The sequence below is a fragment of the Thamnophis elegans genome, chromosome Z (assembly GCF_009769535.1).
Source record: "Thamnophis elegans isolate rThaEle1 chromosome Z, rThaEle1.pri, whole genome shotgun sequence".
NCBI classification, from domain to species: domain Eukaryota; kingdom Metazoa; phylum Chordata; class Lepidosauria; order Squamata; family Colubridae; genus Thamnophis; species Thamnophis elegans.
In genome coordinates this window covers 29,950,462-29,977,949 of record NC_045558.1, presented here as the reverse complement: position 1 = coordinate 29,977,949, position 27,488 = coordinate 29,950,462, and the positions used below count along the sequence as shown (strand labels likewise).

The window sequence follows — 27,488 nt, the reverse complement described above, 5'->3', positions numbered from 1 at the left end:
ATTATTCACCATTATTCAATGAATATGTACTGTATAATTAATGTGAATTGAATAAAATATTGACACTTCGTGCTTCTGGTGCTTCTGATGACTAAAATAAGCAGGGGATTGTGGTCCAAAATGAAGGACTTTCTTTGGAAAGGCAAAATGGGGACCCATCAGTCGCATAAGAAGATCAAGGTATGTAAAAAGAGAAGTCACCTTCTGGTTGGTGATTCAATCATAAGGGATGTAAATTTAGGAAAGGATATGGAGGTTTTAAAAGAGGTCAGGTGTCTGTCAGGTGCTACTGGCAGCAGAGACAAGAGGCGTATTCTTAAGATAGTCAAGAATGCAAGTAAGGACTGTGACGTTGATGTTATTATACATCCAGGCACAAATGATCTGTCCCAAAAAGATGTACTTTCTATGAAGAATGATTTCCAGAGCTTAGAGTATGAACTTAGTAGGTAGGTTGTAGGCTTATCTTTTCAAAGGTTTTACCAGTATATAAGGAACAAAAAGGGAAGGGCCACCATGTAGCAGAGTTTAATGTGTGGCCTAAGGAGTGGTGGCTTTGCTTTTCTTAGTCATGATGCCTGCATCTGGTCCAATGAAAAACTGTACAAAAGAGATGGTTTGCACCCATCCAAGAAAGGGACTGAGCTACTTGGCATTAAATTCACAGATTTTCTGGATAACCATTTAAACTGAACACCGGGGACGGAGAATTAATTGATACAGAAGATTTCTGTCCCCAGCAATCTAAAACTCATAGGGTTATCAATGCATGTTACATAGATGTTTGTGCGGGTAAGATTATCACTCCTGCTGTCAAGCAAAACCAAGCATTTAATAGTGAGTGCCATACCATGTGCATGAATCATACAAGTGGCAAGAAAATAGGGCAGTCAGGCATTATACAGGTTATGTAGACAGTAAACACAGGGTCAATCAAAATGGACTGAAATGTCTATACACCAATGCACAGAGTATGAGGAATAAATAGGGTGAATTAGAAATTCAAGTAAATGGGGACAGATATGATATTGTTGCCATCACAGAAACATGGTGGGATGAAACCCACAAATGAAACATACAGCCAGAAGGATTTAAATTATTGAAAAGAAATAGACCAAATAAAAGAGGAGGTGGAGTTGCACTATATATAAGAAATAACTACAGCTCTACAGAAATATAGCACAACAATGATGAGAACTATCTTGAATGCATTTGGGTCAATATTAAAGGTTGGGGGGCGGGGAATGACATTGCTATAGGTCTATACTACAGGCCACCCAACCAAGCAGAGGAAGTAGATGAACTTCTTGCCAGTCAGCTAACTAAGGTATGTAGGAAGCACACCACAATAGTAGTGGGGGATTTTAACTACCCTAACATCAACTGGGAAACAAACTCTGCACCAAGTGGAGGATTCAACAAGTTCCTAACGAACCTAGCAGACAACTTTGTTTCCCAAAAAGTAGAGAAGGGAACAAGGGGATTGGCCATATTAGACTTAATTCTCATTAACAGAGAGGAAATGATAGAAGGTGTTGAAGCCATAGGAACCCTTGGAATTCAACATTCTGCAAACACAAGTAGTAGAAAAAAGTCAGACTAGAGTCTTGGATTTTAAGAGAGATAATTTCAATAAACTTAGAGAGAGCTTGGGAAGAATTCCATGGATGAGAATCCTCAAGGGGAAAACAACTCAAGAAGCTTGGGAAATTTTGAAAAATGAGATTACCAAAGCTCAGTCTAGCACAATACCAATGAAGAAGAAAAATAACAGCTCCCAAAAGAAACCAGCATGGCTGCATAAAGAACTCTCTGACAAAGTGAAAGATAAAAAAGTTAACTATAAAAAGTGGAAAGGAGGGGACATAACTAAGGCAGAATATCAGCAAATAGCCCGATCCTGTAAAGATGAAGTGAGGAAAGCTAAGGCTCACAATGAAGAAAGGCTTGCCACAAAAGTAAAAAATAACAAAAAAAGCTTCTTCCAACATGTTAAAAACAAGAAAAAGGTTAAGGAAACAATTGGTCCATTGCTGGGAGAAAGCGGCAAGAAGGTAACAAGCAACAGGAAGAAAGCAGAACTATTTAACTCATTTTTTGCATCTGTCTTTACACAAAGGGATAAACAGTCCAACCTATCAAAAACAGCACCACAAAAATCAGATTAGGAACACAAATTGAAATAGGGAAGAAAATGGTAAGTGAGCACCTGTCTACCCTAGACGAGTTCAAATCACCAGGACCAGACGGATTACACCCCAGGGTTCTGAAGGAACTGGCAGATGAGATCTCAGAACCACTGAACTATATCTTTCAGAGATCCTGGAGCACCGGGGAACTGCCAGAGGACTGGAAAAGAGCTGATGTGGTTTCCATCTTCAAAAAAGGGGGAAAAAATAGATCCAGGAAACTATAGACCTATCAGCCTGACCTCAATACCAGGAAAGATTCTGGAAAAGATAATCAAGCAACAAATTAGTGAACACCTAGAAGTAAACAAAATAATAGCTAAAAGCTAACATGGGTTTTCAAAAACAGATCATGCCAGACTAATCTTATTGCATTCTTTGACAAAGTGACAAAATAAGTGGACCAGAGGAATGCCATTGATTTAGTTTACTTGGACTTCAGTAAGGCATTTGATAAGGTAGACCATAACCTACTACTAGATAAAGTAGAAGAATGTGGGTTGGACAGCATCACCACCAGATGGATTCATAACTGGCTGACCAACCACACTGAACGTGTAGTGCTTAATGGAACTGCATCTACATGGAAGGATGTATGCAGTAGAGTACCCCAACGTTCAGTTTTAGGCCCAGTACTCTTAAACATCTTTATCAATGATTTGGATGAGGGGATAAATGGGGAATCATCAAATTTGCAGATGACACCAAGCTGGCAGGAATAGCCAACACTTCAGAAGACAGGCTTAAGATACAGAAGAATCTTGACAAACTTGAACATTGAGCACTATCTAATAAAATGAAATTAAATGGTGAAAAGAGTAAGCTTCTACATTTAGGCAACAAAAATGAAATGCACGGGTACAGTATAGATACCTTGCTCAATAGTAGTCACTGTGAGAGGGATCTTAGAGTCCTAGTGGACAACCATTTAAATATCAGCCAGCAGTGTGCAGTAGCTGCCAAAAAGCCAACACAGTTCTAGGCTACATAAACAAAGGGATAGAATCAAGATCACGTGAAGTGTTAATACCACTTTATAATGCCTTGGTAAGACCACATTTGGAATACTGCATTCAGTTTTGGTTGCCACAGTGTAGAAAAGAAGTGGAGACTCTAGAAAGAGTGCAGAGAAGAGCAACAAAGATGATTAGGGGACTGGAGACTAAAACATATGAAGAACGGTTGCAGGAACTGGGTATGTCTAGTTTAATGAAAAGAAGGACTAGGGGAGACATGATAGCAGTGTTCCAATATCTCAAGGATTGCCACAAAGAAGATGGAGTCAAACTATTCTCCAAGGCTCCTGAGGGTAGAACAAGAAACAATGGGTAGAAACTAATCAAGGAGAGAAGCAACTTAGAACTGAGGAGAAATTTCCTGACAGTTAGAACAATCAATCAATGGAAGAGCTTGCCTCCAGAAGTAGTGAATGCCCCAACACTGGAAGTCTTTAAGATGTTGGATAGCCATGTGTCTGGAACGGTATAGGGTTTCCTGCCTAGACAGGGGATTGGACTAGAAGACCTCCAAGGTCCCTTTCAACTCTGCTATTGTATTGTATTGGTGGGCTATCATGTGACAGAATGTCAGGCTTGCCCACCTTTCAGCTTCAACCAGATCTTTTATGTTCAATGGACTTATCACTCCGATAGAGAATACATCATTTCTCATACCAACAGCAACCAGTTAGTGTGGAAAATTAGACCTTTTAATGTATAATGCTTTAATGTTTTCTGTTAGCTCATTTGACAGCCTAGATCAGCACTCCTTAATTTGGTGTCCCATAGATGTGTTGGGGATTCCCAGAATTTGCAGTCCATAGAATTTCTATGGTCCATGACCATAGAAATTATGAAAAATGCAATTGAGTTGCACTGGAGGATATTACAGAAGCTCAGGAAATGAAGTCAGCATCAAACAGAATCTAAGGTAAGAGCAATTCAAAGCATAGCTCAAGACACTTTGATGGAAAATTCAGATGGCACACCCCCTTTTTCTTAAATGTAGCATTAAAAGAATTTGTTGAGTTTCAGTGCTAAGAAAAAAATGAAACACATGATCCCTAAGTTCTAATTTTCAGCTTAACTTTGTGTCCAATGGCCAAACCAGCTCTTATCCAGACCTTATAGTAAATGATAGTTATCAGAAAATTTGCTGCCAAGGACATTTAACCTTGATACTCGTCTCTTTGAATTTTTCTTGCCTTTTCCTAGAGAGAACAGCCTCCCACCACAAAGAATTTTTAATTTTTTTTAAAGTTATGTTTATATCTACAGCTTTTTAATAAATGGATTCATGTTTATAAAAGTAATAAATATGCCTTTGCCCAGAACAGGGACAGAGCACACACCTATTTTTGTGGGTGAATAGTTACAAAATGACACTTCATTATCCAAATCATGGTTTCCGCTGGTGGTTCCCACTTCTGAACTGGACTAGTCTGGTTTATAAATTGATGTTAATCAAAATGAACTCAGGAGCAAAATTCTGTATGCTTCATCCAATTTAAAGTGAGAGCTTTGTTATTCTTCCACAATTGCAACCCTGGACATATTGCACTTGGGGCAGCATTCATTAATATTGCAAGGAAGTAGGCTTGAAAATCTCTATGTGGCAAAAACCCTCCTGTTTTGTGATTGGATTCACAGAAGAACCTCTTTCTACTGCTAGTAAAACAAGCAGACCTCCACTTCCATATTCTTAGGCAAATTCTGCTCATTTTTAGCACATCAGTTTATAGGATTTGATGCAGAGAGCAGCCTGATATCAAGTTAATTCCACTAAACATGACATTTCCTGTGAAATGTGGTTTCTGCAATTTGATTAGTACACAACAGGGTTTGTTGTAACTGGAATTACTGATTAGTCTATAACATGTTCTTACCTGTCCATGCTTATTCTATATGTTTGATTGATTACTATCACTGAATTACAGCATCGTATTGTAATTCTAAGCACCATGAAAAGTTCTATTAAACATGTAAACTGTTGCCTTTGGGGCTGAATGGTAGGAAGTCTTCTGGCCTGTAGTGGAAAAGTTACACCTTTACCACTTTGTGGTCCTAACAACTACATCATTAGGTATCTAACCTAACCCCAATAGGTAGCCCATTCTGTCTGCCCCCCCCCACAGACCCTGCAATTACAATCATTAATATATTATTTTGAAATGGAAAACACACTAAAATTAAGATTCAAATAAATTGGATTGTTTGTGTGAAAACTCTTCCCTGAGAAGTAAAAAACCCCAGCTCTGCTGATTTTGCATCACTGAACATTTGTAAGAGTAATATTTATCTTCTAACCAGTTTATGACTTTGGAGCTAGGTTATATATTAAATGGCTCATATAAAGTCTTTACATCTCAACCCTTTCCCACTATTTAAAAAGCAGAAACAGGAGGACAAAATTGTATCATGGAGATACTCCAACATCTACATTCATGACACTTGATTTTCAGGTGCACCTTCCTATTCACTATTCCTGGTGTGGATCCAGTAGCAAGCCTAGTGTCAAAGTACCAAAGAAAAAAAATTAGGCTTTGCCAAGAACTTTCGCTTTCTTTCTGCAGCCTAACCAGAAACCCAAAGTTTAGGACAGATGTTTTCACCCCCACAGACATGTATCAGAGATCCAAGCAAAACTATACATTTATTCCAGAATGCTAAGAATATTGCTATTATACAAATACAGTATAAATTCCAAAGTCACAAAATAAAAAAAGTACAAACTCCATTTAATAAATATATCTAACCATTTCAGTTCATTCAAAATTGAAGAGGGTGGTTTCTACCTTGGATGTTTGACCCAGCAAACCATACAAACTTAGTATAAATATATTTGTACATAATACCATGTTAAGCCAATTAGAAACAAAAGAATGTGATAAACCTGCTGATGAACTACCAAGGGGCAGACAGGAGCTCCTAAAAAGAGCAAGACTACTTTTAAAGTATCTTTTGTGTGTCTGCAGTTTTTTAAACCACATTGTTTCTGTGATTAACAAACAAAAAAGTCAAATACATTGAAAACCCATCTTACTCCAGCTAACTGAAGCCCAATTGCTCTCCACCTTTGCTAGAAAGCATTACAATTTTTCATTGAAAGAATGATACTGTGAATGTGTCAGATATTAACATAAAATAACTTATGCTATCAGCCACCTAGGCCAGAAAAAAATCTATAGGCAAATAAAGAATGAAATTAAATTTTATTTTGGCTGTGAACAAAGACTAGAAAAAGTGCAAAAAGAAAATCTTCTCTTAAAGAACAGAGTGTATGGAAATAAAGGAAACATTATATACACAAAATGAAAGATAGGAAAATAACTAGTATCTGATAATCTATAGATAAGCATTCATTATAAATCTCACTCTCCCTTCCTTCTCTTCAGGTTTTTGCTCCATATAAGAATTACAACTTCTAGAGAAAGAAATGGAGAACAATTAAGGCACCAGAACAGCAGGCAAGGGATGCAATGCCTATCTCAGGAACAGGCATTCTGCTCAATGTACATTTTGGACAAGGACACTGCCATAGTTTTGGCCAGCTCCTCATCCCTCCTGCGCTGCATCTGTGTCTTCCTGCACCACTCCTCATATTCTGGATTGGGACACTGATGATCCAGCACAGCATCATAATGGCCATTGCTAAGCCAGCTCAACCAAATGCTGGCTCGGCTCGGATCCTCGGGGCCCAGGTAATGGGTCATGGTGGAGACGGTGGGACTCTCGGATCTGCCTCCGGTGGTGAGGTGGATATTGACATTCAGCATTTGCCCCATGGCCAGAAGCTCAGGGTAGCCGGCCCAGGTGCCGTCTTGGGCAGCGTTGATGAGGAACTCTCCGACGTCGCCTTCGATGATGGGTGCGAAGTGCTCCAGCTGGTCGGCAATGTAGTGCACTGTCTGCTCGCGAAGATCCCCATGCAGACGCTGGTCCCCATTGATGGCTTTGCAGACGGCCCGGTACAAACAGTTGCCGTCGGGAATGATATGGAAGCGGAAGCGGCCCTTGTGCCGCAGGTACTTGTCTTGCTTCTCTACCTCGGCCAGGTACAGCGCCAGCTTTTCGCTCCGTTCCGTCTGACGCAACTGGCTGGGGCTCGCCGCCTCGGCAACTTTCAATGTGGTGGCGGGCTGAGGTTCAACTGCAAGTCCGGAGTAGGAGCCGGCTGCCGCCGCCGCTTGCAAGGCCTGGCAATGCTCGTTGAAGCGGAGACCACGATTGCTGGGCTCCGGCTGCAATGTTGGCTGGGCGGCGGCCGCGACTTCGCCCCCATTGCTCTCCAGTAGCAACCATGGGTGGGCATTGGAAGCCGCCTGCGGGTCCAGCTCCCTCACCTCTCCGACGGACTCAGAGTGCGGCACCAGTTGGATGGGAACCACTCTCTCCAGCTGCCGGCGGCGGGTCATTTGCGCCGCAGAGCTAAAGACCTGCGGCTGCGGCTGCTGCTGTGGCGGCTTCCTCTGGACGGGCCCCGCCGAGGGCAGCAGTTCTAAGCAAGAGAAGGCGGGCATGTTGCTGGCTGCTCCCGCTGTGACGGCACTCGCGGTCCCTCCTCCGCCACCTACGACGTCGCTCTCAATTCCAGCCGGGTTTTGTCCCGCGGGCTCCGGCGAGACTTTGAACACGACTCCCGGCCCGCTGGACGCGCCGCTTCCCGCTGCCGCTGCCGCCGCTGCTGCCGCTGCGGCCGGATAATGAGTGACGATAGTGCTGTAGAGCTGCATCCTCGGCTCTTTATAGGCTGTTGCGGTGGCGGCGCTCACAGCAACCCAGGAAGGCTGCAGGGGCCGGGCTAGAGAGCAACCACTGCGGCCAGTGCTTTGCCGCCGCCCCTCCGTGCAAGTAGCCAGAAAGGATGAGGCGAGCGAGTAAAAATAGCCTCGGGCATCCCCGCCCCCCCGGCGTCGCCGTCCGGAGACCGCTTCCGCCCCCTCCTCACGCGGGTGGGGAGGCGGGTCCGCAGAAACAGCGCCCCCTCCCTTCGCCCTCCCGTTTTCCTCGGGCCGCGCCGGAGCGGGAATTCCTGCTGCGCCACAGCTCTGGGCGGCTCCCTCCTCCCTTTCGCAGGCCTAGGCCCTCCTGGAAGGTACTGGAGGCCCGGCACAGGGGGAGCGGCCAGGGAAGGCCGGGCCTTGTTTACTTCCCGCCCTTCAGCACGTTGCGAGACACACGTCGCCAAGGTGGGAGGAGCTTGGCGGGAACCCAGCGGTCGCTCCTCGGCCACGTCCCCCGCTGGGGCGTTTGACAAGGCTTCCGGCAGAGGTTGGCCGAGTTTCCCTCCTACCACAGCCGGTTGGCCAAGGCCGTTAGCCGCAAAAACGCACACGCGCGCGCGCACACACAAACAAACTTGGTTTGCTGTCTCCGCCGCCTCAGGAAGGGATGGGGGGGGGGGGCAATAGGAATTACTCAGTTTGGAGTCCCAGGGATTCCCTTTCAACGCTACGAGGAAGTTGCAGTAACAGAAAAGAGCGAAGGAAAGAGAAGAGCCCACCGGTGGGTAGGCACGTCAGGCACGAAGAAACAGGTGGGGGACGGCCACAGAGCTAAGAGCCCGGCTTAAATACAGGGAGAAAATGCCTCTGAGCATGGTTACAATGCCGAAGGAATGCAGAAAGAAATTCTACTGCCCTTCGGCCGCGTCTTTTGCTATTTTTTTTACTTTTTTAATGCAGTTGCTTCTTAAAAGAAGTGTTGTGAGTGAGTATGTGTGTGAATGTTTGTGTGTGTGAGAGGGAATAAATAGTACCCGTTTGATGGAATTGTAGAATACCAAATACATTTTCTCCACAGTTCCTTAGATTTAAAGCTTCCCCAAGTGCATGTTTTCATCTTTGAGTACTATTTGCTCTTTAATATTGCTGTTTGGCTTAAAGTCTGCTGTATCTATATACATTTAAGATGGATACCTACCAAGTTTTTATAGCAGGGGTGGGGGGGAAGCATTGCTTTATATATTAACCTTAAGAAGGCTGCTTTTTTTAGAAAATTCAGATATTTCATAGGTTTCATTCAACCTTACAACTAGTTGTGGGATTCAGAAATGTTTACTACAGATTCTATGGGGGTGGCTTGGTGGGGGTGGCATGGCATGGCTTGGTGGGCTAGCAGGGGAAGGATAGTGTAAAATCTCCATTCTCTCCAGATTATCTGGGATTCAGGAGGCAGAGAATAGATGGGGGTGGGGCCAGTCAGATGTGGTATTTACCGGTTCTCTAAACTATTCAAAGTTTCTGCTACTGGTTCTCCTGAACTGGTCTGAACCTGCTGAATACCACCTCTGCATACAACACTCTTTATATCTATAGACCCAGAACTAGTGAAATGTTGCGGTTCATGGCAGTAGTACTGTACAACATACCAGAACTAATCAAATATACTAACATCAAAATGCCCAGTATCACAGATTTCATCAACCTCTACCTTACTACCTACTTTCAGGTTGATAAACAAATATACCAGCAAATCAGAGAAATACCCATGCGATTACCACCTTCAAGATTCGTGGCAAAGACTGAAATGCAATGTCTAGAAACTACAGTACTCCCACACTTGCAACCAAAAGTATGAATCTGGTATGTAGACAACACCTTTGTTATAATAATAAAAAAAAGAACTACATGACAACATCTTCAAAGGAATAACATTCACAAGGAAGAAGAAAGCAAACCTAACCTACCTAACTATCCACATCAGCTAAGGAAATGGCATCTTTGAAATACAAGTCTATCAAAAACCAACTAAGTATTCCCCTTCCAAAGTAACAAACCATCTTTTCCCAAAAGGAGCTGTGTAAGAACATTATTCAAACGAGCACAAACATAATGCAGAACACCAGAAAAGAGAGATAAACTGCCTATACAATATAGGCATCACATGCAATTTTATACCACTGAAACCCACAATTTCAAAATATGTTAAGTAAACCAAAAGAACCAACAGCCGTTAAGAGGCACATACAGATAAAGCACATTTACACATGGATTCAAAAGAGACAATTAAAAAAATTAAAAAGAAAACAAAAATGCCAGAAAACCTCTGCAAACAACACATAAACAGGGAATACCAGAATTAACATAAGCAATAAACAATGCCCTTATCACAGAACTATCAACTCAGACAAGCAATCAAATAGCCTAACCAAAGAACTATTAAAGTGAAAACAAGCCCTCTACCAACATGGACTGGCCCCAAAAACAGGAGCAAACCCCACTCCTTGTTAGCACTGAAGATGTTACCTATAGAAGTCTGGAATGAAACGTCTGCAAACAAACAGCACCGAAGATTCTGGAAAATTCAAATAGGTTATATGTAATAAACTAGGGATATGTTGATGCTGAATTGCAACATGTGCTGCTTTCTTTTGACGCTGTAATAGCTCCTGATTGAGCAGCAAAACTAAGGAAGTAGTTTACATTTGTCAATATAATCCATATTTTCCCAACAATATTAATCTAGACACATTTCTCACACACAAAAGTATGCAGGAAGTGATAGTGTGTTTTACATCTATTTTAGGGGTAAATGTATCCCTAAACAGAAATATATATATCCAGATAATTCCCTGGTGGAAAGTGAAAATTTTAGCCCAGTATAGCTGCTTAATTTTTATGGTACTGTGCCTGATCAGAAGGAATTACACCAAATTTGATTAATCTTGTTAGAGTTTAGAAGCTGAATCATCATAAATACTTTAATGGGAAACTATGAGAAGGTATTAATGCTATGTAGCGAAGAAGTTGAAAAACAACTCAGAAGAAACCATAATTGCACACCAAATAATTTAAACATTTTTGTCAAGGAAAATCCCTATCCTTGGCCATCAGTAGTTCATCTCCACTTGAAGGGCATTTTTTATCTTCCTTTTTGAAAAAAACAAAACAAAGCATCTAGAAACCCCTGGCTTGGGGCTAAAGTCTGCTTGAAGGACACTTTTTATCTTTTAAAAAAATATCTAGAAGTTGCTATGCACAAGCAATTTGATTACTTGACAAATTGAGGACAAACTGTTATCTGCTTTCTTGTCTTTTAGAAAGAACCCCTGCTCCAGTGATTATTTGGGAGTGAAAGGGGAAAAAAAGTTAGGTTCCATTGTTAATTATTCATAGCAGCAGGATTAACACTTTCTTTCTTTATGAATCAAGTTTATAGTTTTTAATATAATGAGATGTAAATGAATATTTATCTAATAATAGTCAAAAATGCCATGCGTTCTGATTCTATGGTAACATAAACCAAAAAGCTAGTTATTTTCTTTACTTATTGCATATTTATTGTCAATTAGAATTAGATATTGGCATAAGTATATTGTCCTTTAACATGCAATTTGTGAACTTTTAGTTCAAAAAATGAACTAAAGTGAAATCTACCATTATCTTATACTGCTTATCATAAAATCCAAGAATTGGAAAAGATCTGGAATTCTAGTCCAATCCCAAGAACGAATCCAGATATCATTCATACAAATGACTGTCCAATTTTCACTTCCAAACCTCTAGTGATGGAACATTCCAGGAGGATGTTCAAATTGATGAGATATCCAAATTGATATTTATTTATTTTTATAAAATAACACTCTGCATTATGTTATTGAAAAATCCCAAAGTTTAATGGAATTCTTCAATAAGAATTAATCAGATTTTAACTTAAGGCATTAAAATGTATCATAATGCTGCCCCTTCTTAGCCATTTCAGCGAACAAAGTGACTTTTCATCATATTAAATATCCCAAATTGAAGCTAAATACCTTATAATAATATTCCTAATTTTAAATTATATTGAAAGCATTTTAATTTTGAACCAAAGCAAATTCTATGTTAAGTCTAGCCTCACCCATTTTCTGAAATGTGCATATCTAATATCTCATTCAAAGACCAACATTTACTGCTATCATTGCTGTTACTGAGCCAATAAACATCCTTTCCAACTGAAGCCTTCCTCAAATATTTCCTCTCCCTACATTTCTCTCCCAGATTGGAATAAAAACAGACTGGATTTAACTTCCAACACAAAACAAGCAAGACATTAAAAAAAGTACATTGGGAAAGAAAGAAAGAAACCTAACACCTATAAACATATTATCTCCCATACTGATTAATATGTTATTATAAAATTAATTTATCACCCTTTGCCAAACAAGCTCAAAAGATTTTAAACTACCATTTGCAAATGGCTAGCCTGTCATCTATATACAATATTGATAACAAAATAGTTAACAGCAAGAACAATAATAATAAAGACGAAATGTACTCCTATGTTAACAAACTGTTATTGTGAATAACTCAGAAAATCTTCCATTTTGTTATCTATCTCAACTCATCCCAAAGATTAACAGTAATTTGTCCTGGATCAAATTTGTTTCTTAATGCCATTTCCTATCCATTGCTGTCTGATTAAATATAATTTCAAAATTGGTCTATCTTCCCAAAAAAATCCAGATAAAATTTATTCCCGATTAAGTGTGATAAATCTATTCCCTCATCTTCAATCCTCCTGAGGAAAGCTAATTTACTTCTCCACTCAGTGTAATTTCTGCTGTTGTAAAATACTGCAGGCTTGAACTTCAAAAAAATGTATGTCATCAGTTCCGTTAATTTTAAAACTACAATCCCAGTTTCTTTTCAACAAATTAACTAATTCCAAATCATTCCTTTTGTGAATCTAATTTCAGGACAACATGCCTATGTATGTTTGCCATAGCCATTATCATTTCATCAGTTTTTTAAAAGAAGCATTCAACTAAAGATTGCATGTTAAAAAAAATTTTTCAGCCAGTCTGTTCATTTTAATTCAATCCAATTGTTGATCTGTATAAGTTAGCCAGGAAGCAAAAAACATTAAAGCAAAGTGAAGAAATAAATCAAAGGAACAGGGAAGATATTTTCCAGGTATGTCAATCCAAAGTTAAAACAAAGGTTAAAAAAATAAACTCCAAATATTTTGCAAATTAATAAAGTACAAAAAAACCTATGGTGAAAGTCTAATATGATCTAAATCAAATAAAAACACTTCAGCATCCAAGGACGTTTTTCATTTCCATACAGAAAAGCAAAAATTACTCAAAATAATCTAAATCAAAAGAAAGGGGGGGAAAACAGATAAAATCCAGCAAGGGGTTAAAGTAGGTTCAACCAGTCGGTCAACTTTTAACCAGCTGGTCAACTTCTAAAGACAAAAAGCAAGGTAAAGCAGTAAATTCAAAAAGTGGAAGTTAATATCCAGGCATGGTTAGAAAATGAAATGCTGAAAGGAAGTTGGATGCCCTAATTTTCTACCGCTCCCAAAGAGAACTGGAATCTTCAAGACTCTCCTTCCTAGATGGGACCATCACCATCCAAAAGTCATTTGGGTTATTCCTAAGTATTCCCATTCAAATCCAGGGAGCTGCACTTCCAGAGAACCAGCTCTGGCAGCAAAATCAGTAAATTGTCAACAGGACAGGAAAACATTTATACCGTTCAGCAGCCATATTGGGGGAATCCTCAGTCCTGTGATTTTTTTTAAATGATTTTTTGATTCAAGTACTATCTAGATTACTCTGTTTGATTTGTAGGCATCAGCTATGTTCAGCTAAGTGCTGCCATCTCATTTTGGTTGGGTGGGGTGAGGAACCAAAACTGCAACGAGATATAAAGATAGCACATTCAATTTCACTCCAAATTGACTGGCTATTCTTCAGAAGCCTTGTTCTTTGTTCAAATAATCTAAATCTAAATGTATAACAATTTTTTTGAATATTTTTTTGCCATATTGTAGAAAAATTATTTTTGTTAGCTCTCGTCCCAAAAATCTATAGGTCCTGAAATTTTAAGTACTAGGAACACAGCTAAGAACAACAAATCCATCTTTAAAGTTTCAGTCAATTCATATGAATAATCCTGTTAATTTCAAAGGACACATCAAGATCATAGAAATTAATGTTCCTAAGCCATATCTTCAGAGCAGGCAGGTACAGCCAACTCTTATTGAATGTTCACTGAAGTAACTAATGTACACAAAGCAAAATTTATATTTTTCCTGGCTTTTCTTCTTCCTTTATCATGATTATTAATTTTAATAATATCAATTATTATTTAAATAGTTCCATGTATATTAATTTCTGTCAATTTGTGATAATCTCTTGGCCTTTTTCTACAAGTGAGTTACAATGTTCTCCATCCATTCTCAAGTTGGAACAAAACTACCTGTATAAAGGTTCGTGTCCTCATTGCAAATCATTATTTTGACTTCTCTCCTTTTATTCCCAGTTGCTGTCAGTTCCCAGAGTTTCTTCCAAGGTGACAAAACCTAATGGACTTCAAAGATTTAGAGGCTGCCTTTAGATAATGTCAGATGGGGATAAGCTAACAATAATTGCAAGAGCTGAGAGAAGAGGAATGGAGGAAGGTATGGTACCATACTGCTATTTTGTTTTGCTTCATCATTAAACTTTCTTTCCAAAGAACTTCCATGTTGTTTCCAGTGCCTTTCTCCCAACTTGGAACTGAACTAGATGGATTTTCCTTCCAACAGTACCATAGTTAAGTGCCTATGGAAACATGTCTTTTCTCAGGCATCTGGCCTTTTAATGCTCCAAGGCACTGACATAAGGAAAGACTGCAATGGGAAGCATGCAACAGAAGGAATGTTGAGGGGCAACATATGCATTTAACTATATTCTTGGTCACCACATAGTACTTGCCCTTCATTCCTAGTACATGTCATCTTTTGCTGTGGCAAAATGAAACTAAAGTACTAAAGACTACAAAAATGAAGAACTAACTCTGTCCTTTCCCTTCTCCTATTTTGCGAGATCACATGGGACTAAATCATGGGACTATTTTTTATTCCACTGTATTTCTCAATCTTGGAAACTTTAAGATGGCAGGACTTCAACTCCCAGGATTCCCCAGCCAGGCTTGCTGGAAGTTGAAATCTGCCAAGTTGCCAAGGTTGAAAAATACCACATTAAGATGTTAAATTAGATGTTAAGAGCAAATACTTTATTCTTCATTTAAATATTAGTTGATTTAGACATAGCAATGAAATAATTCCAGTTACCTTCATGTGGTCATAAACACCACATAATCTTTGTAATCATTTTTTCAAGGGACCATGCTTTGTCCTTTAACATGCTTTGGAATGCTAACAATCATTCAACAATGTTTCTCAGTACTCTGTAATACTTACATTGTGCCTTCTTCCCAATATTTGATGCTATTTCAAAGTTCATAACTTCCTTGAAAAGTATTAGTGTTTGTAGCATGAAATAAAACTACTTTTTTAATATAAAATTTTCACAATTGGAAAACAACATATTTAAAGAATATGAAGTAATTCTTGATATGACTTCACTGACAATGTGCTATGACATTATGTTCTCTCCCAAGTAATCCGTCTGAATGATTCAGTGTAAAAGTAATCCGTAACATTCCCTTGTATCCTAGCAACTAGCCTGGCAGGCTTGGCATCTCTAGGAAAGCAATACTTTCAGAATGAGTGACAGTGACATCACAGCACATCAGGCAAAGTAGAAGCAAACTTTTTGTTTAAAGAAACAGGCTTACATTTTTTCAATATGTTCACCAAGTAGTAGAAAAAATATTAAATATTTAGCTTTTGGCAGACTCTAGGTGGATTGCAGAGTCTCTATAACACCTATATTTGTTGCAAACTAATGCAGCTGAAAAATAGGTGAAAGAATATGCCAGAGTGATAAACAGATTGCTATCAGAAAAGATACTTTACAAAAGTTTCTTCTTATATAAAGCAATCAAGGCAGGTTTTAAAAAGATGGAACATTAAACATGATTTCAGGAATGTGAAAAGGTATACTTACTTCATATTTTGTATTTGCATTTACTGAACTGTAAATTAATTTCCTTTTTTTATTCTAGAGTTCTGATATTAAGAGTTAAAATAATGACTAGAAAGACTGTCCTTGCAAAATGGCTGTCAAAAGGAATGCAATGAGGCAGTGGTGGGATTCAAATAATTTAACAACCGCTTCTCTGCCCTAATGATTTCTTCCAACAACCAATTTACCAAACTGCTCAGAAAATTAACAACCGTTTCTCCCGAAGTAGTGCGAACTGGCTGAATCCCACCACTGCAATGAGTGCCATCCATGCCAGTAAAATATCATACTATAGGTTGATTAGTAGCCATTATATTTAGCAGAATAGACCAAAATTGAAGTATTTGTATGAAAACTGCTATCTTTCTGTCAGCTTTTTTATAGCAATAGCAATAGCAGTAGACTTATATACCGCTTCATAGGGCTTTCAGCCCTCTCTAAGCGGTTTACAGAGAGTCAGCATATTGCCCCCAACAATCTGGGTCCTCATTTTACCCATCTCGGAAGGATGGAAGGCTGAGTCAACCCTGAGCCGGTGAGATTTGAACCGCTGAACTGCTGATCTAGCAGTAGCCTGCAGTGCTGCATTTAACCACTGCGCCACCTTGGCTCTTTTTCTTCTTCTCTGCAATTTATATAAAAAGATAAAAAATACCGGTACTCTTCTGTTGGAATTACAAAAGAAAACATTATTACATACTTAAGCATAGTTTAATCTTGCTAATCAAGAAAACACGTATCCTACAATTATGTTTCCACTACTGGCATAGTAAGAACTGATTCATGGGTAGAATTTAGAGAGCTGCATAGATTATATGGAAATTAAACTAGCACTGTGTACAAAGCCAATGGCAAAACATTCATGTCCAGTGATGTCAGCCTGCATTAAGATTGCTTTTTTGTCACTAACAAATTCTACAAATGTAACAAATTGACTCTGCAGTTAGACAAGAAAAATATGCTTTATTTTCCCTCTTGTTTAAAAAAATCTGTTTTTTCTCACTTCATGTTCCTATCTCAGTTTTTACATCTATTATCTATTAACAAATCTTGTTAGTGGAGGTGTCACTGTATTTTGTAAATACCTTGTACATATCAGCTCTATAATAAGTAGTAGTCACAGTAGAAGCAAAAGTACTTCATATTACAAACTAACGGCTGAGTTGATTCAAGTCAATATTTGTTTTAACTATGATTTGAAGACATAATAATATGTTACTTTCACTTATCACTAAAGCGTCAGACCTGAGGTTTTCAATGCGGTTCCCTTGGGGGGGGGAGTGACCTGCGTGAGGCTCACCTGGTGACCTTGGGGTGCCTGTCCAATTGACTTGCTAATTTCCACAAAGACAGCACAATGCCAGCCATTCTATGAGCAGGCAAGCCATAAACACACTCCTGGTAGCCATAGTGCCTATAGTATACTATCAAAATGAGTTTCCCCCAGCAAAAAAGATAAAATATCTGCAAACCCACAAGTATTAAATTCACAAACATACTAAGCCAAATCCAAAGAAACTACCTTATAGCTTTGTAAGGCATAACCTTAATTTTATCATCTCTCTTTCTCCAAGAAAGAGAAAATCATAGGGATAGCTCATTACAATATTTCAGCTATTACTAAGTAGAAGAGAAGAAACCTCCAAACATGTATTTCCCCTTTGTACAAAAAAAGAGTTAGACATTAATCACCTCTGCCAAGATTAATCTCTTTATCTTCAGTTTAGCAGGTTGGACATGTGTAATATTCTAGTGGCCATCAAGGTCAATGCCTGCATAAACGTCGTCTTGGACTAGGAAAGGATGATATTAAAGGAATAGATGAAGGATTATGAGACAAGTACTATGGCAACAAAATGACATATAACAAAGTGTCCCGTCCTAAAGGGCAACATTTTTTATAAGCAACAAGTTATTCTTTTTTTTTCCAGGAAATCCTGTGACACCCATATTGGGCTGGGGTATTTTGGGAATTGTAGTTCATATTTACTAAAGATTTTAAAATACTGGTCTATATAACAATGGATATTTAAGTCAGGATACTTGCTGGTACTAAGTAACAAGGTCAACACAAGCCAAACACATAATTAAGCCTAAGTAAATTATTACTTCACTGAGTTTACAAACACATCATATTCCTTTTATCAAATCATTTTCTATATTTTATTATTTGTGGAAATTTAATTTTAAAAAATAACATGCTGACTTCCTTAGTAAAATCCTGAGTTTATAACACACCTCAGTCTTATTAATTTCAACAACAGCAAAATAGTTCATTTAGATCAATAGAACCCAAACTATTAGTGCTGGCTTTCAAAATGTCCAAACTAGCAGTGAGAAATGGAACTTTAATTATGCTGCAGTCTAGTGGCCACTTGAATGTTTTCAGGCAAGGTGTCCTTACCCTTAGTAGTCCTGGTTATTTATGCCTTTTTTTTAAAAAAATCCATAAGTACTACATTCTTACTCGATAAAAAGTAAACCTCCACTAAGCTCAGTGACGATGACTTGGAAGAATGTACCATGTTTTTTAAAAAATATATACATAGGTAATCAATGTTACTAAGGTTAAGGACATAATGCCTGAAAACATTCAAGTGTTCATTAGTTTGTACCATAGTTAGAGTTCCATTTCAATATTTGTATGATCCATGTAAAAAAATTGGAAATCACTTCTTTTTTCTTTCTTTTTTTCCTGCACTTTTGGCTTTGTTTCTTTTTACTTGCTTTACTTTTTTCTTTCTTTTAAGTAAAATGTTAGATTTTTGTTAATTTCTATATTTCTTGTGTAAAATTCTAATTCTCTCTATTATTTAGAGAGAGAGATAAACCAAAGATGGAAAGTCCCCATATCCAGAAAATACCAGTCCAAACCAATAGGTCTTATTAGGGCTGTGTCTGAACTTGTTCTCCCTATCTACCGGTAGATCTCAGAAGCATCCATATACCAAGACCAAACTTCAGCAGCATTATTTGGAGGAGCCAGGGTTGAAATGTACAACTGAGTGTCATCAACATACTGATGATATCTAGCCCCATGCTGATGGAATACTCTACCCAGTGTCCTTATTTACAAGTTAAATTGGAGAAAGGGCAGAACCAGTGCTTTGCAAAGCAGGAACTTTCAGCTAGATCTCTAGATTGATGGTACCAAAACTATATTGCAGTGGGCAGCTATTTTTTTTTTCCAGAATAAGAGTGAATCTATACACCCAGCTTTAATTATTTGAAGTCAGCTATCAGGGGTGACCATCTTCACTGAGTTGCACGGATGAAACAGTATTTATATACAAAGCAGTTTTTGAGTTACAATGGCAATTTGTATCAGAATTTCTGCCATTAAGCGATAATAGTCATAAAGCCCAATGTCACATGAGCTCATCACTTAGCAGTGGCACACCTATTAGTCTCAGCTGCTGTCCTAATCTCTGGACCGCACAAATTGTTGAGCAGGAAGTAGTGGAAGTCACAGGCAAGCAGCATAGAGATGTGCGTAGATGTTGCAGGGCATGGGTGGTACTATAGACAGGTGCCACAGTGTAGCTGGGAAACTGAAGGCCATTGGGACTGTGGCCATCAGTCCATGGGATCTTGTACTCTGTAGCAATAGCAATAGCCCTTAGACTTATATACCACTTCACAGTGCTTTTACAGCCCTCTAAGTGGTTTACAGAGTCAGCATATTGCTTCCAACAATCTAGATCCTTATTTTACCCACTTCAGAAGGATGGAAGTCAACCTTGAGTCTATAATGGAACTTCTCAGGAGAAAAAATGATGGATAATCTTATGGGACTGACCTTCCATACTTGCTTCCCCATCTGTGCTTATAGGAACTTGGCATGGAAGGTGTAAATGGCAGTTCTGTGATTGTGGGATACTGTAACCATCATAAGTGGAAGCCAGTTGCCAAGTCCCCAAAATTGCAGTCAAGTGACTGCAGCAATGCTACAATGGCTGGGACTTCAGACTGATCATAAATATGACTCATTCAGTATTGTCATCTTTGAATGGTCACTAAACGAGTGGTCAAAATCCAAGAATTACCTATATAAACAAATTTCCTTTTTCTGCACATTCTGTTGGCTAAATATTACAGAGACAGCAGAGAATCTATTAATTATTGGTACTAAAAACAAGGTGATGGGTTACAATGGAAAAAGAAATGATTTAATTATTGAGGAAAAAAAGCATTTTAGCTAGTGCAGTTAGCTTGTCCTCTAATGCGAGAGAAGGAGAAATTGAACTGAAATAAATATTGTCTTTTACACATTGAAATTAAAAGTACATTAATAATACAGTAATAAATGTAGACGGTATTAGTGAACCATCATAGACACTTGTTTTTATTAGTTAAGATTAAAGATCAAACAACATAAGGCTCAAATTAAAGAATGGGCCATCTGACTATTGTTTTGAAATACATGATAAGAAACCTATTAAATCCCTCATTTCTCCTCTCCAAAAATATTATTAGTTTAGCTAATATAAGAAGGAAAAGATAAGTATTTTATGAGTCTTTAAATTTTGCCAACTTATTAACTATTAGCACTAAAAATATAGAAGACACAATAATTTAAGGGAGAGACACAGTAATAGGAAAGACAGTAATTTCAGGGAGAGGGATTAGATCAGAAAGAAAGAGTAAATTCCTTTTCACATGATGATGATGCTTTAAAGGTGAAACTACCCATAGTTCTTTTTAAAGCATTTAAACTGAAATCTGATAACAGATATTTTATGTCACTGCCAATTTTAGCTCTTAGTTTAACTTTTGGAACTTTGCTGCCGTAACTTCTCTGTCCACTAAAAATAATTGCTTTTAATTCTATGCTACCATTTCACACTTGTCAGATGACATATATTGAAGGAATTGTGTTGACAATGTACCCATTAATCATCACATAGGAATTCCTCACCATGATAGCCCCTAGTAGCCTATGTATAAAGGTTGGTGAATAGTGTCAAGCAGAAGTATGATCATCAAATAAGAAATATGATCATTCTATAAATGTGTATACAAATAAAAGGTATGGTTTCTAAATATGAACAATAGAGAGGCGTATCTCTTAGCTGTTTTTCAAGAGATAATGAAATAGATAGATAGATAGATAGATAGATAGATAGATAGATAGATAGATAGATAGATAGATATAATAGATGAGAGAGAGATCAGATAGATAGATATATGGGGAATGGATAAATAGATGATGGATGGATGGATGGATGGATGGATGGATGGATGGATGGATGGATGGATGATAAATTTTTTATTTCTTAATCCATATTATTTCCAATCAATTATTTCCTTTAGAAAAAAATGAAATTCTACACTCATATTCATTATACCTTATTGATAGTATTTGATTTAGTAAACTCTAAGCATAAATTATAATCCTAAACAAAATTGTATCGAAAGCCAAATTATTAGAAAGTCTTGGAATGAAATTCCTACAGATTTAGTGAGATGAAAAGCCATATGGCTTACTTCTAATATGTGTTTACATTTGTAGGTATAAAATGCAACTGTCATCCAAATTATTTAGGAGAAATCATATAATTTGATAGGTTGCAATTCTAACAGTTGTAAAAAACTTTCTTGAGCATGAACTGAACACAGTTGAAGCTTCTTCAGAATAAACAAATATCAAATGTAAAATTATCTTTTTTATTATATAATTTCTCAATAGCCTAGGCAAGTAAGTGTCTATGCTGGAACAGTACAATAAGACCTCTAGCAAAAATGTTTCCAATTTCATACTATAAAAATATTCCTATAATAAATAATAGTTTGGGTGTGCTTCACCAAGAACCCTGTATACATTCTATTCTCAGAGTCAGCAAAAAAAGCTTTTAACAATGAAATAATACATTTACAAACAATATTTATATTTATTTATATTCTATTTATATTCATAAATAGCAACTTAATATAATTTTATCACACTTTTTATAACACCATTGCCATCATGAACGATAGACTTGATTGTAGAGGAAAATGGTTCATTTCAGCCTAAAGTGTATTCCTAAATTTTCATTTCAATCATTAATATCAATCAATAGTAAACTATTTCACCATAACTTGGTCATTACAATCAAGAATTAGAATAACACATGTATTACTGAATAAGCTACTTTCACTTAAGAATCATTTTCCAGATTGCTCTATTCATAAATAATTATGAAAATAGAATATGACCAGCAAATTCCGGGACTAAACAACATTACCAGAACTTCTTGGTTATAGGAACTTACAGTGGTACAATATATGGCTGTGATGGCGAACCTATGGCATACATGCCACAGGTGGCACACAGAGTCCTCTCCATGGGCACGTGATTCATCTCCCCAGCACAGCTCTGCTGCACATGTGAGCACACCTCCTGCCGGCTAGCTGGTTTTCAGGTCTCTACTGCGCAGCCACAGTATGCATTCAGGGGGCCACATGCATGCACGGGAACACAGGGTGTGTGCATGCATAGCATTATTAGTGTGCTCTTTTGGCTCACGATGACAAAAAGGTTTGCCATCACTGATCTATGGAGTAGAACTAAGGATTTTGTTCAGCACACGGTACAATAATCCCCTTCTTTCTTTCTGCCCTTCAGGGATTCAGAAAAGAAATTCCTGAAGCACATTTGGAACTCTTTTTTTGTAGGGTTAGTAATAGAAGCTTGCCATTTTCCTCTCTGCTCTCAGTTATATAGGTAGCCCTTGACTTATAGCCATTGATTCAAAGAATGTTCAAAATTACAACATCACTGAAAAAAATATTTAGGACCAGTCCTCACACTTACAACCCTCACAGTCTGTTCCCATAGTCACAATCAAAATTTGGATGTCTGACAGCTGGCATGTATTTATAATAGCCAGTGTCCCGAGACATGTGGATTCCATTTGCAGCCTCGCCACTGGTTTCCAATCAGCAAAGTCAATGGGGGGAAATGGATTCACTTAATGACCAATGATTCAGTTAACAACTGCAATGATTCATTTAACAACTGTGGCAAAAAAGGTTGAAAAATCAGATGCAACTCACTTAGCAACTGCCTTGTTTAGCAATGAAAATTCTGGTCCTAATTGTGATTGTTTAAGTTGAAGACTACATGTATTGTGCATAATCAAGGTGAAGTTATTCTAAATCTTTTTCTTATGCTTACTATTTCAGGGATGAGATTTCATTTAGTCTCTTTTACCAATTAATGGCTTTTGTGTTCTTTCATCAGTGTTCTTCCTGTCTCCTTTTACATCTCCAATATTTATTGGACAAGACTTTTCTGTACTAATGGCAACTCATAGGAGACCTTGTCTATTTTCCAAAACACCAGAACGCAAGACAAGAAACAATGGATGGAAACTAACCAAGGAAAGAAGGAAAACTAAGTAAAAAAACTTCCTATCAGTGAGGACAATTAACCAGTGGAACAGCTTGCTTTCAGATGTTGTAGGTGCTCCATCATTGGAAGCTTTTAAGAAGAGACTGCACAGCCATCTGTCTGAAATGGTATGGGGCCTCCTGCTCAAGCAGGGGGCTGAATTAGAAGACCTGCAAGGTCCCTTCCAACTCTATTATTCTATGTTATTCTATGATGTGGAAGACTGGACTGGATAGAAGACAATCAGGGAACCAGTAATGGTATGTGAAAATGACCGAGAGATTCGAGGGGGGTGGCAGGGGGGATGCTGCCTTCAGTTAAGAAGCCTGCAGCTTCATAATGGATGGAGAAAGACTCAGAAGGGACCTACCCTAAATTCTCAGGCTATTAAAAAAGGCAGAGGATTTGCACTTTCAGACTTGCAAGATTCTGTTAATGTATCCTCACAATATTTGTTTGTTTGTTTGTTTATTTATTTATTTATTTATTAGACTTATATACCGCTTCATAGGGCTTTCAGCCCTCTCTAAGCGGTTTACAGATTTTTTAGCAAATTGAGTCAGCAACTTGCCCCCACAGTCTGGGTCCTCATTTCACCCACCTCGGAAGGATGGAAGGTTGAGTCGACCTTGAACCGGTGAGATTTGAACCGCTGAACTGCAGATCACAGTCAGCTGAAGTGGCCTGCAGTACTGCACCCTAACCATGCGCCACCTCGGCTCATTAAAGTAGAATCAACTCATCTGACATGTTTCCTATGTGGTCCATCTAGGCAACCTGACAGAGTCTAAGAAGAGAGGCTAAACTAGGAAAGTAAAAAATGGAGATAAGTCAGAGAGAGAAATTACCTTGGTATTTTTGCCAAAAATACATGCTCTTACAAAATCTATGAAACAACAAGTGCAACTTGAAAGAGACCTTTATCACTGCCTTCATCCTAGCATCCTTTTGATGTGATGGACAACAAATATGTAATTTTTAGAGGCAGCATGAGAGTGCTAGTTATAATGCAACCTAGTTCCAATATACAAATTCATCTCCAGCTGAGATGGGGACTTCGTTGATGACTAAAATTGCACTTTATATTGAAACTGGAGATAAAGGCTGGATTGGGCCTAGGTATAGGATACATAGGCAGGGATAATCATAGATATATTGGGATTTTTCCCCTTTTTTCTTATTTTGCAATAATAGACTATTAAGTCTCTTTTAAGGTGGTAACAGTTTTATAATCAGAGAGAGAAAAGGTAAATTATAGTTTCCACTCATGTCTCAGTTGGGAATAACAGGAAATCACATCTCTGACTTTGAGCAATCATGCCCCATTCAGCTGCACTGGCAGAAGGATATAAGAAGCCACAAAAAGATGATTTGTAATTTGCTTACCTTTGAACCAAGAGGTTTGGATGGGTGTGTGATGTCTAGTATATCACAATAAACTTATAACCTCAGCTTCCAATTCTTCATCAATCCTCTCTTACACTGAGTTTCCTTAGCCTAATCCTCAGTGCTGTCACTCAGAGCTGTAATCGTTTGTTCAGCCAATGGGAAAACTTTAGTTAGAGCTCCTGGGATCCTGGAGAAATGATGGAAGTTTATCTACAGTAGCCAAGACAGCTGGAAAATTCTGTTAGCTGAAATCCACATAACTGAGTATCTAAGTTGGAAAAACAATAAGTCTGACCATGGTGTTTTACTGATGGTAGGTCAGTAAAATAGCTTCTTCTCCATTTCAACATCCAGCCTAACTTCAACTGTGCACTTTACTGGCCAGAGAATGTAGTTCTTGTCAGAGAAAGGAGTTAAGACATCTTTAGTTTTCTGTTGTCTTTCTCCAATCAAACAAATAACTAAATTGGCTATGTGGAAAACTCTGCTGATCTGAAGGTGAAGGTCAGTCACAACTTACTCTCCTCAAAGTTCACTCCAGCAGAGTCTTCTTCCAGCTAGAATTACTTTTTTGTTCGAGAAGGAATAGAAGAAATACAGTAGTAAATACAGAATGTCCACATTGCTGCCATGGTAACCCATGATTGGTTCTTTGCTAATGTTCTTTCCAAGACTCAAGAAGAGGAAGAAAGATGGCCAAAGCCCATGCACTTCCTACTTCTGCCTACCACTCCAAAGAACATAATGGTCTTAATACCCTTGAGCAGACTTCTACCCTGTTGTCAACCCAGAAGCTGAGCATCTCACCACACATCCTAGAACTTTTAACTCTGCCTTGCGGTTTAGAGGAACTGGAAAAGGACTACCGGTAAAATGCCGAACCAGCTACAGGGAGCATTTTGGGAGGATTCATAATAAAAGTACAAGAGTAAAAGGGAGGGAGAACATCTGGTGGAAGTATGAGGTAGGGTTAGATACTCAAGACTTCTTCAGGTGGGGAAGTATATAAATATATTTGATTTCAAACAAGTTTACCTTTTTAAAAATTGAAATATTCTGCCACTCCAGCCTCCTGTTGTGGGTATATGCCCATAATGGCTTTAAACAATCATCATATAATGATGGAAAAAAACCAAAACATGGAACCAAAAAGGCAGGAGTAATAGAGGAAACAGCAAAACTAAAGCAGAATAAAGCCCAACGTCAAACTTGGTGAAAAATCATTAATTACCTAGAAATAATTAATTGAAGCTGCCCTCAGAAATAATACAGCTCTAATGTATTCAAATTATCTGGGTAAGAACCTGGTGAGATAACTTAGGTTATGTGATAGTGACAATTCATTTAGAAACAATGCACCTTCAAATTACATTGATGGAGTCAGTGATGGAGTCATCAGAACACGATCTCATTCTTAACTTTCATATCATCCTCCTCCTAAAGGACAATTGTCATTTTTAAATAGAGCCAACTCACATGCCTTTAGTTATCATGGGTAACCATACAGTATGTGTGTGTGTGTGTATATATTTGTTTTCTGAGGTTTTCGCGGGTGTTAGTATGTAGGTCTCTAGTTGTTCGGGTTTTCTCCCGCGTAGAATTGGAGATGTCTTGGCAATATATATATAATATATATATAATATAATATATATATAATAATATATATATATTAGATTTTTACAACCCCTGGTAAGCCCCAATTATGGGAGGAAGCTAACTGCTTCCATCATCTGTCCTTCGGCTCGTCACAAGAGTCCATCACGACAGAAACCCAATATTTTTACTGTTGCCTTTGTTATATTTGTGTTTTTTTATTTGTGCTGATAAATAAATAAAGGGAGACTAGTATAGATCTATTTCAAGCTATTTAGCTCTCATCAGCTAGCCACACCCTTACTGGGATTTGAACCTGGGTTATATGGCATACTAGGCACACTAGGCAAAGATCTTAGCCATTAGGCCACAGGCTGTTATCCATTTATCAGCAAATCCCAGTAAGGGTGTGGCTAGCTGATGAGAGCTAAATAGCTTGAAATAGATCTATACTAGTCTCCCTTTATTTATTTATCAGCACAAATAAAAACACACACACACACACACACACACACACACACACACATATATATATATATATATATATATATACACACAAACAGAAATATGTAATACATTACTGAAAGTATACAGTTACTATATGCTATTACATCATAGTCCATATTAAAATAATTACGGTATGTAGTTGGGCCCTATGTAACAACTTATGAGGTAAAACAATTTTCTGCTATTAAATAATGGAGATGAATATTACTGTTGTGCAACCAACTCAGAGGCAGATAGAATTGGGTTTCGAAAAGGCAGCCCAGTTTATTAGATTCCACAAAATGAATGAAACTAGGAAATAAATGTCCTAGGGGAGATAGGACTATTTTTACATTTTTATATATATTGTCTCAGAGGTGCTTTTTTCAAAAGACAGCTGGACTTCCTTTATTTTTCCTTGAAGATGTTTAGCTTCTCATCCAAGAGGTTTCATCAATTCTGACTGGATGGTGGGGAAGATGAAAGGATTATATTTCTTTGCAATCATCTGGTTGTTAGCACTCTCTGAGAGCCATTGAGGCCACATGGGGGTTTATCTGTGCCCTCAGGGTTGAAATCCCTAGTGCCGCGTAATGGAGTGAGCTCCCGTTACT

The 27,488-nt window shown here is 38.2% G+C and overlaps 2 protein-coding genes and 1 long non-coding RNA gene across 5 annotated transcripts in view; 2 read left to right on the top strand and 1 right to left on the bottom strand.

The window, feature by feature from the left end:
• Positions 1 to 5,821: 5,821 nt before the first annotated feature.
• Positions 5,822 to 8,239, bottom strand: OTUD1 (OTU deubiquitinase 1). The gene has a single exon (XM_032235013.1). It carries the CDS (start codon positions 7,918 to 7,920, stop codon positions 6,676 to 6,678), a length of 1,245 nt encoding a protein of 414 aa, XP_032090904.1. The 5' UTR covers positions 7,921 to 8,239; the 3' UTR covers positions 5,822 to 6,675.
• Positions 8,240 to 8,468: 229 nt separating this feature from the next.
• On the top strand, positions 8,469 to 23,412 carry LOC116520708. Its single transcript, XR_004256828.1, has 4 exons — positions 8,469 to 8,723; positions 9,638 to 9,771; positions 14,443 to 14,581; positions 23,257 to 23,412. It is a non-coding gene; the product is annotated as an uncharacterized LOC116520708 (long non-coding RNA).
• Positions 23,413 to 23,438: 26 nt separating this feature from the next.
• The window catches only part of CZH10orf67 (chromosome Z C10orf67 homolog), a 78,840-nt gene continuing 74,790 nt past the window's right edge, over positions 23,439 to 27,488 (top strand). The window contains exon 1 of one of the 3 annotated variants that reach the window (XM_032235007.1): positions 23,439 to 23,666. Coding sequence is in view for 1 of the 3 variants with exons in the window: in XM_032235011.1 (XP_032090902.1) it covers positions 23,664 to 23,666 (3 nt within the window). In the remaining 2 variants the exon portion in view is untranslated. The remainder of the gene's footprint in view (positions 23,667 to 27,488) is intronic. The other 2 variants (XM_032235011.1, XM_032235010.1) reach the window with 2 other exon arrangements.

Excerpts from the sequence above, each read along its gene's own strand:
- OTUD1 (XM_032235013.1), bottom strand. The coding sequence starts at position 7,920 with ATGCAGCTCTACAGCACTATCGTCACTCATTATCCGGCCGCAGCGGCA.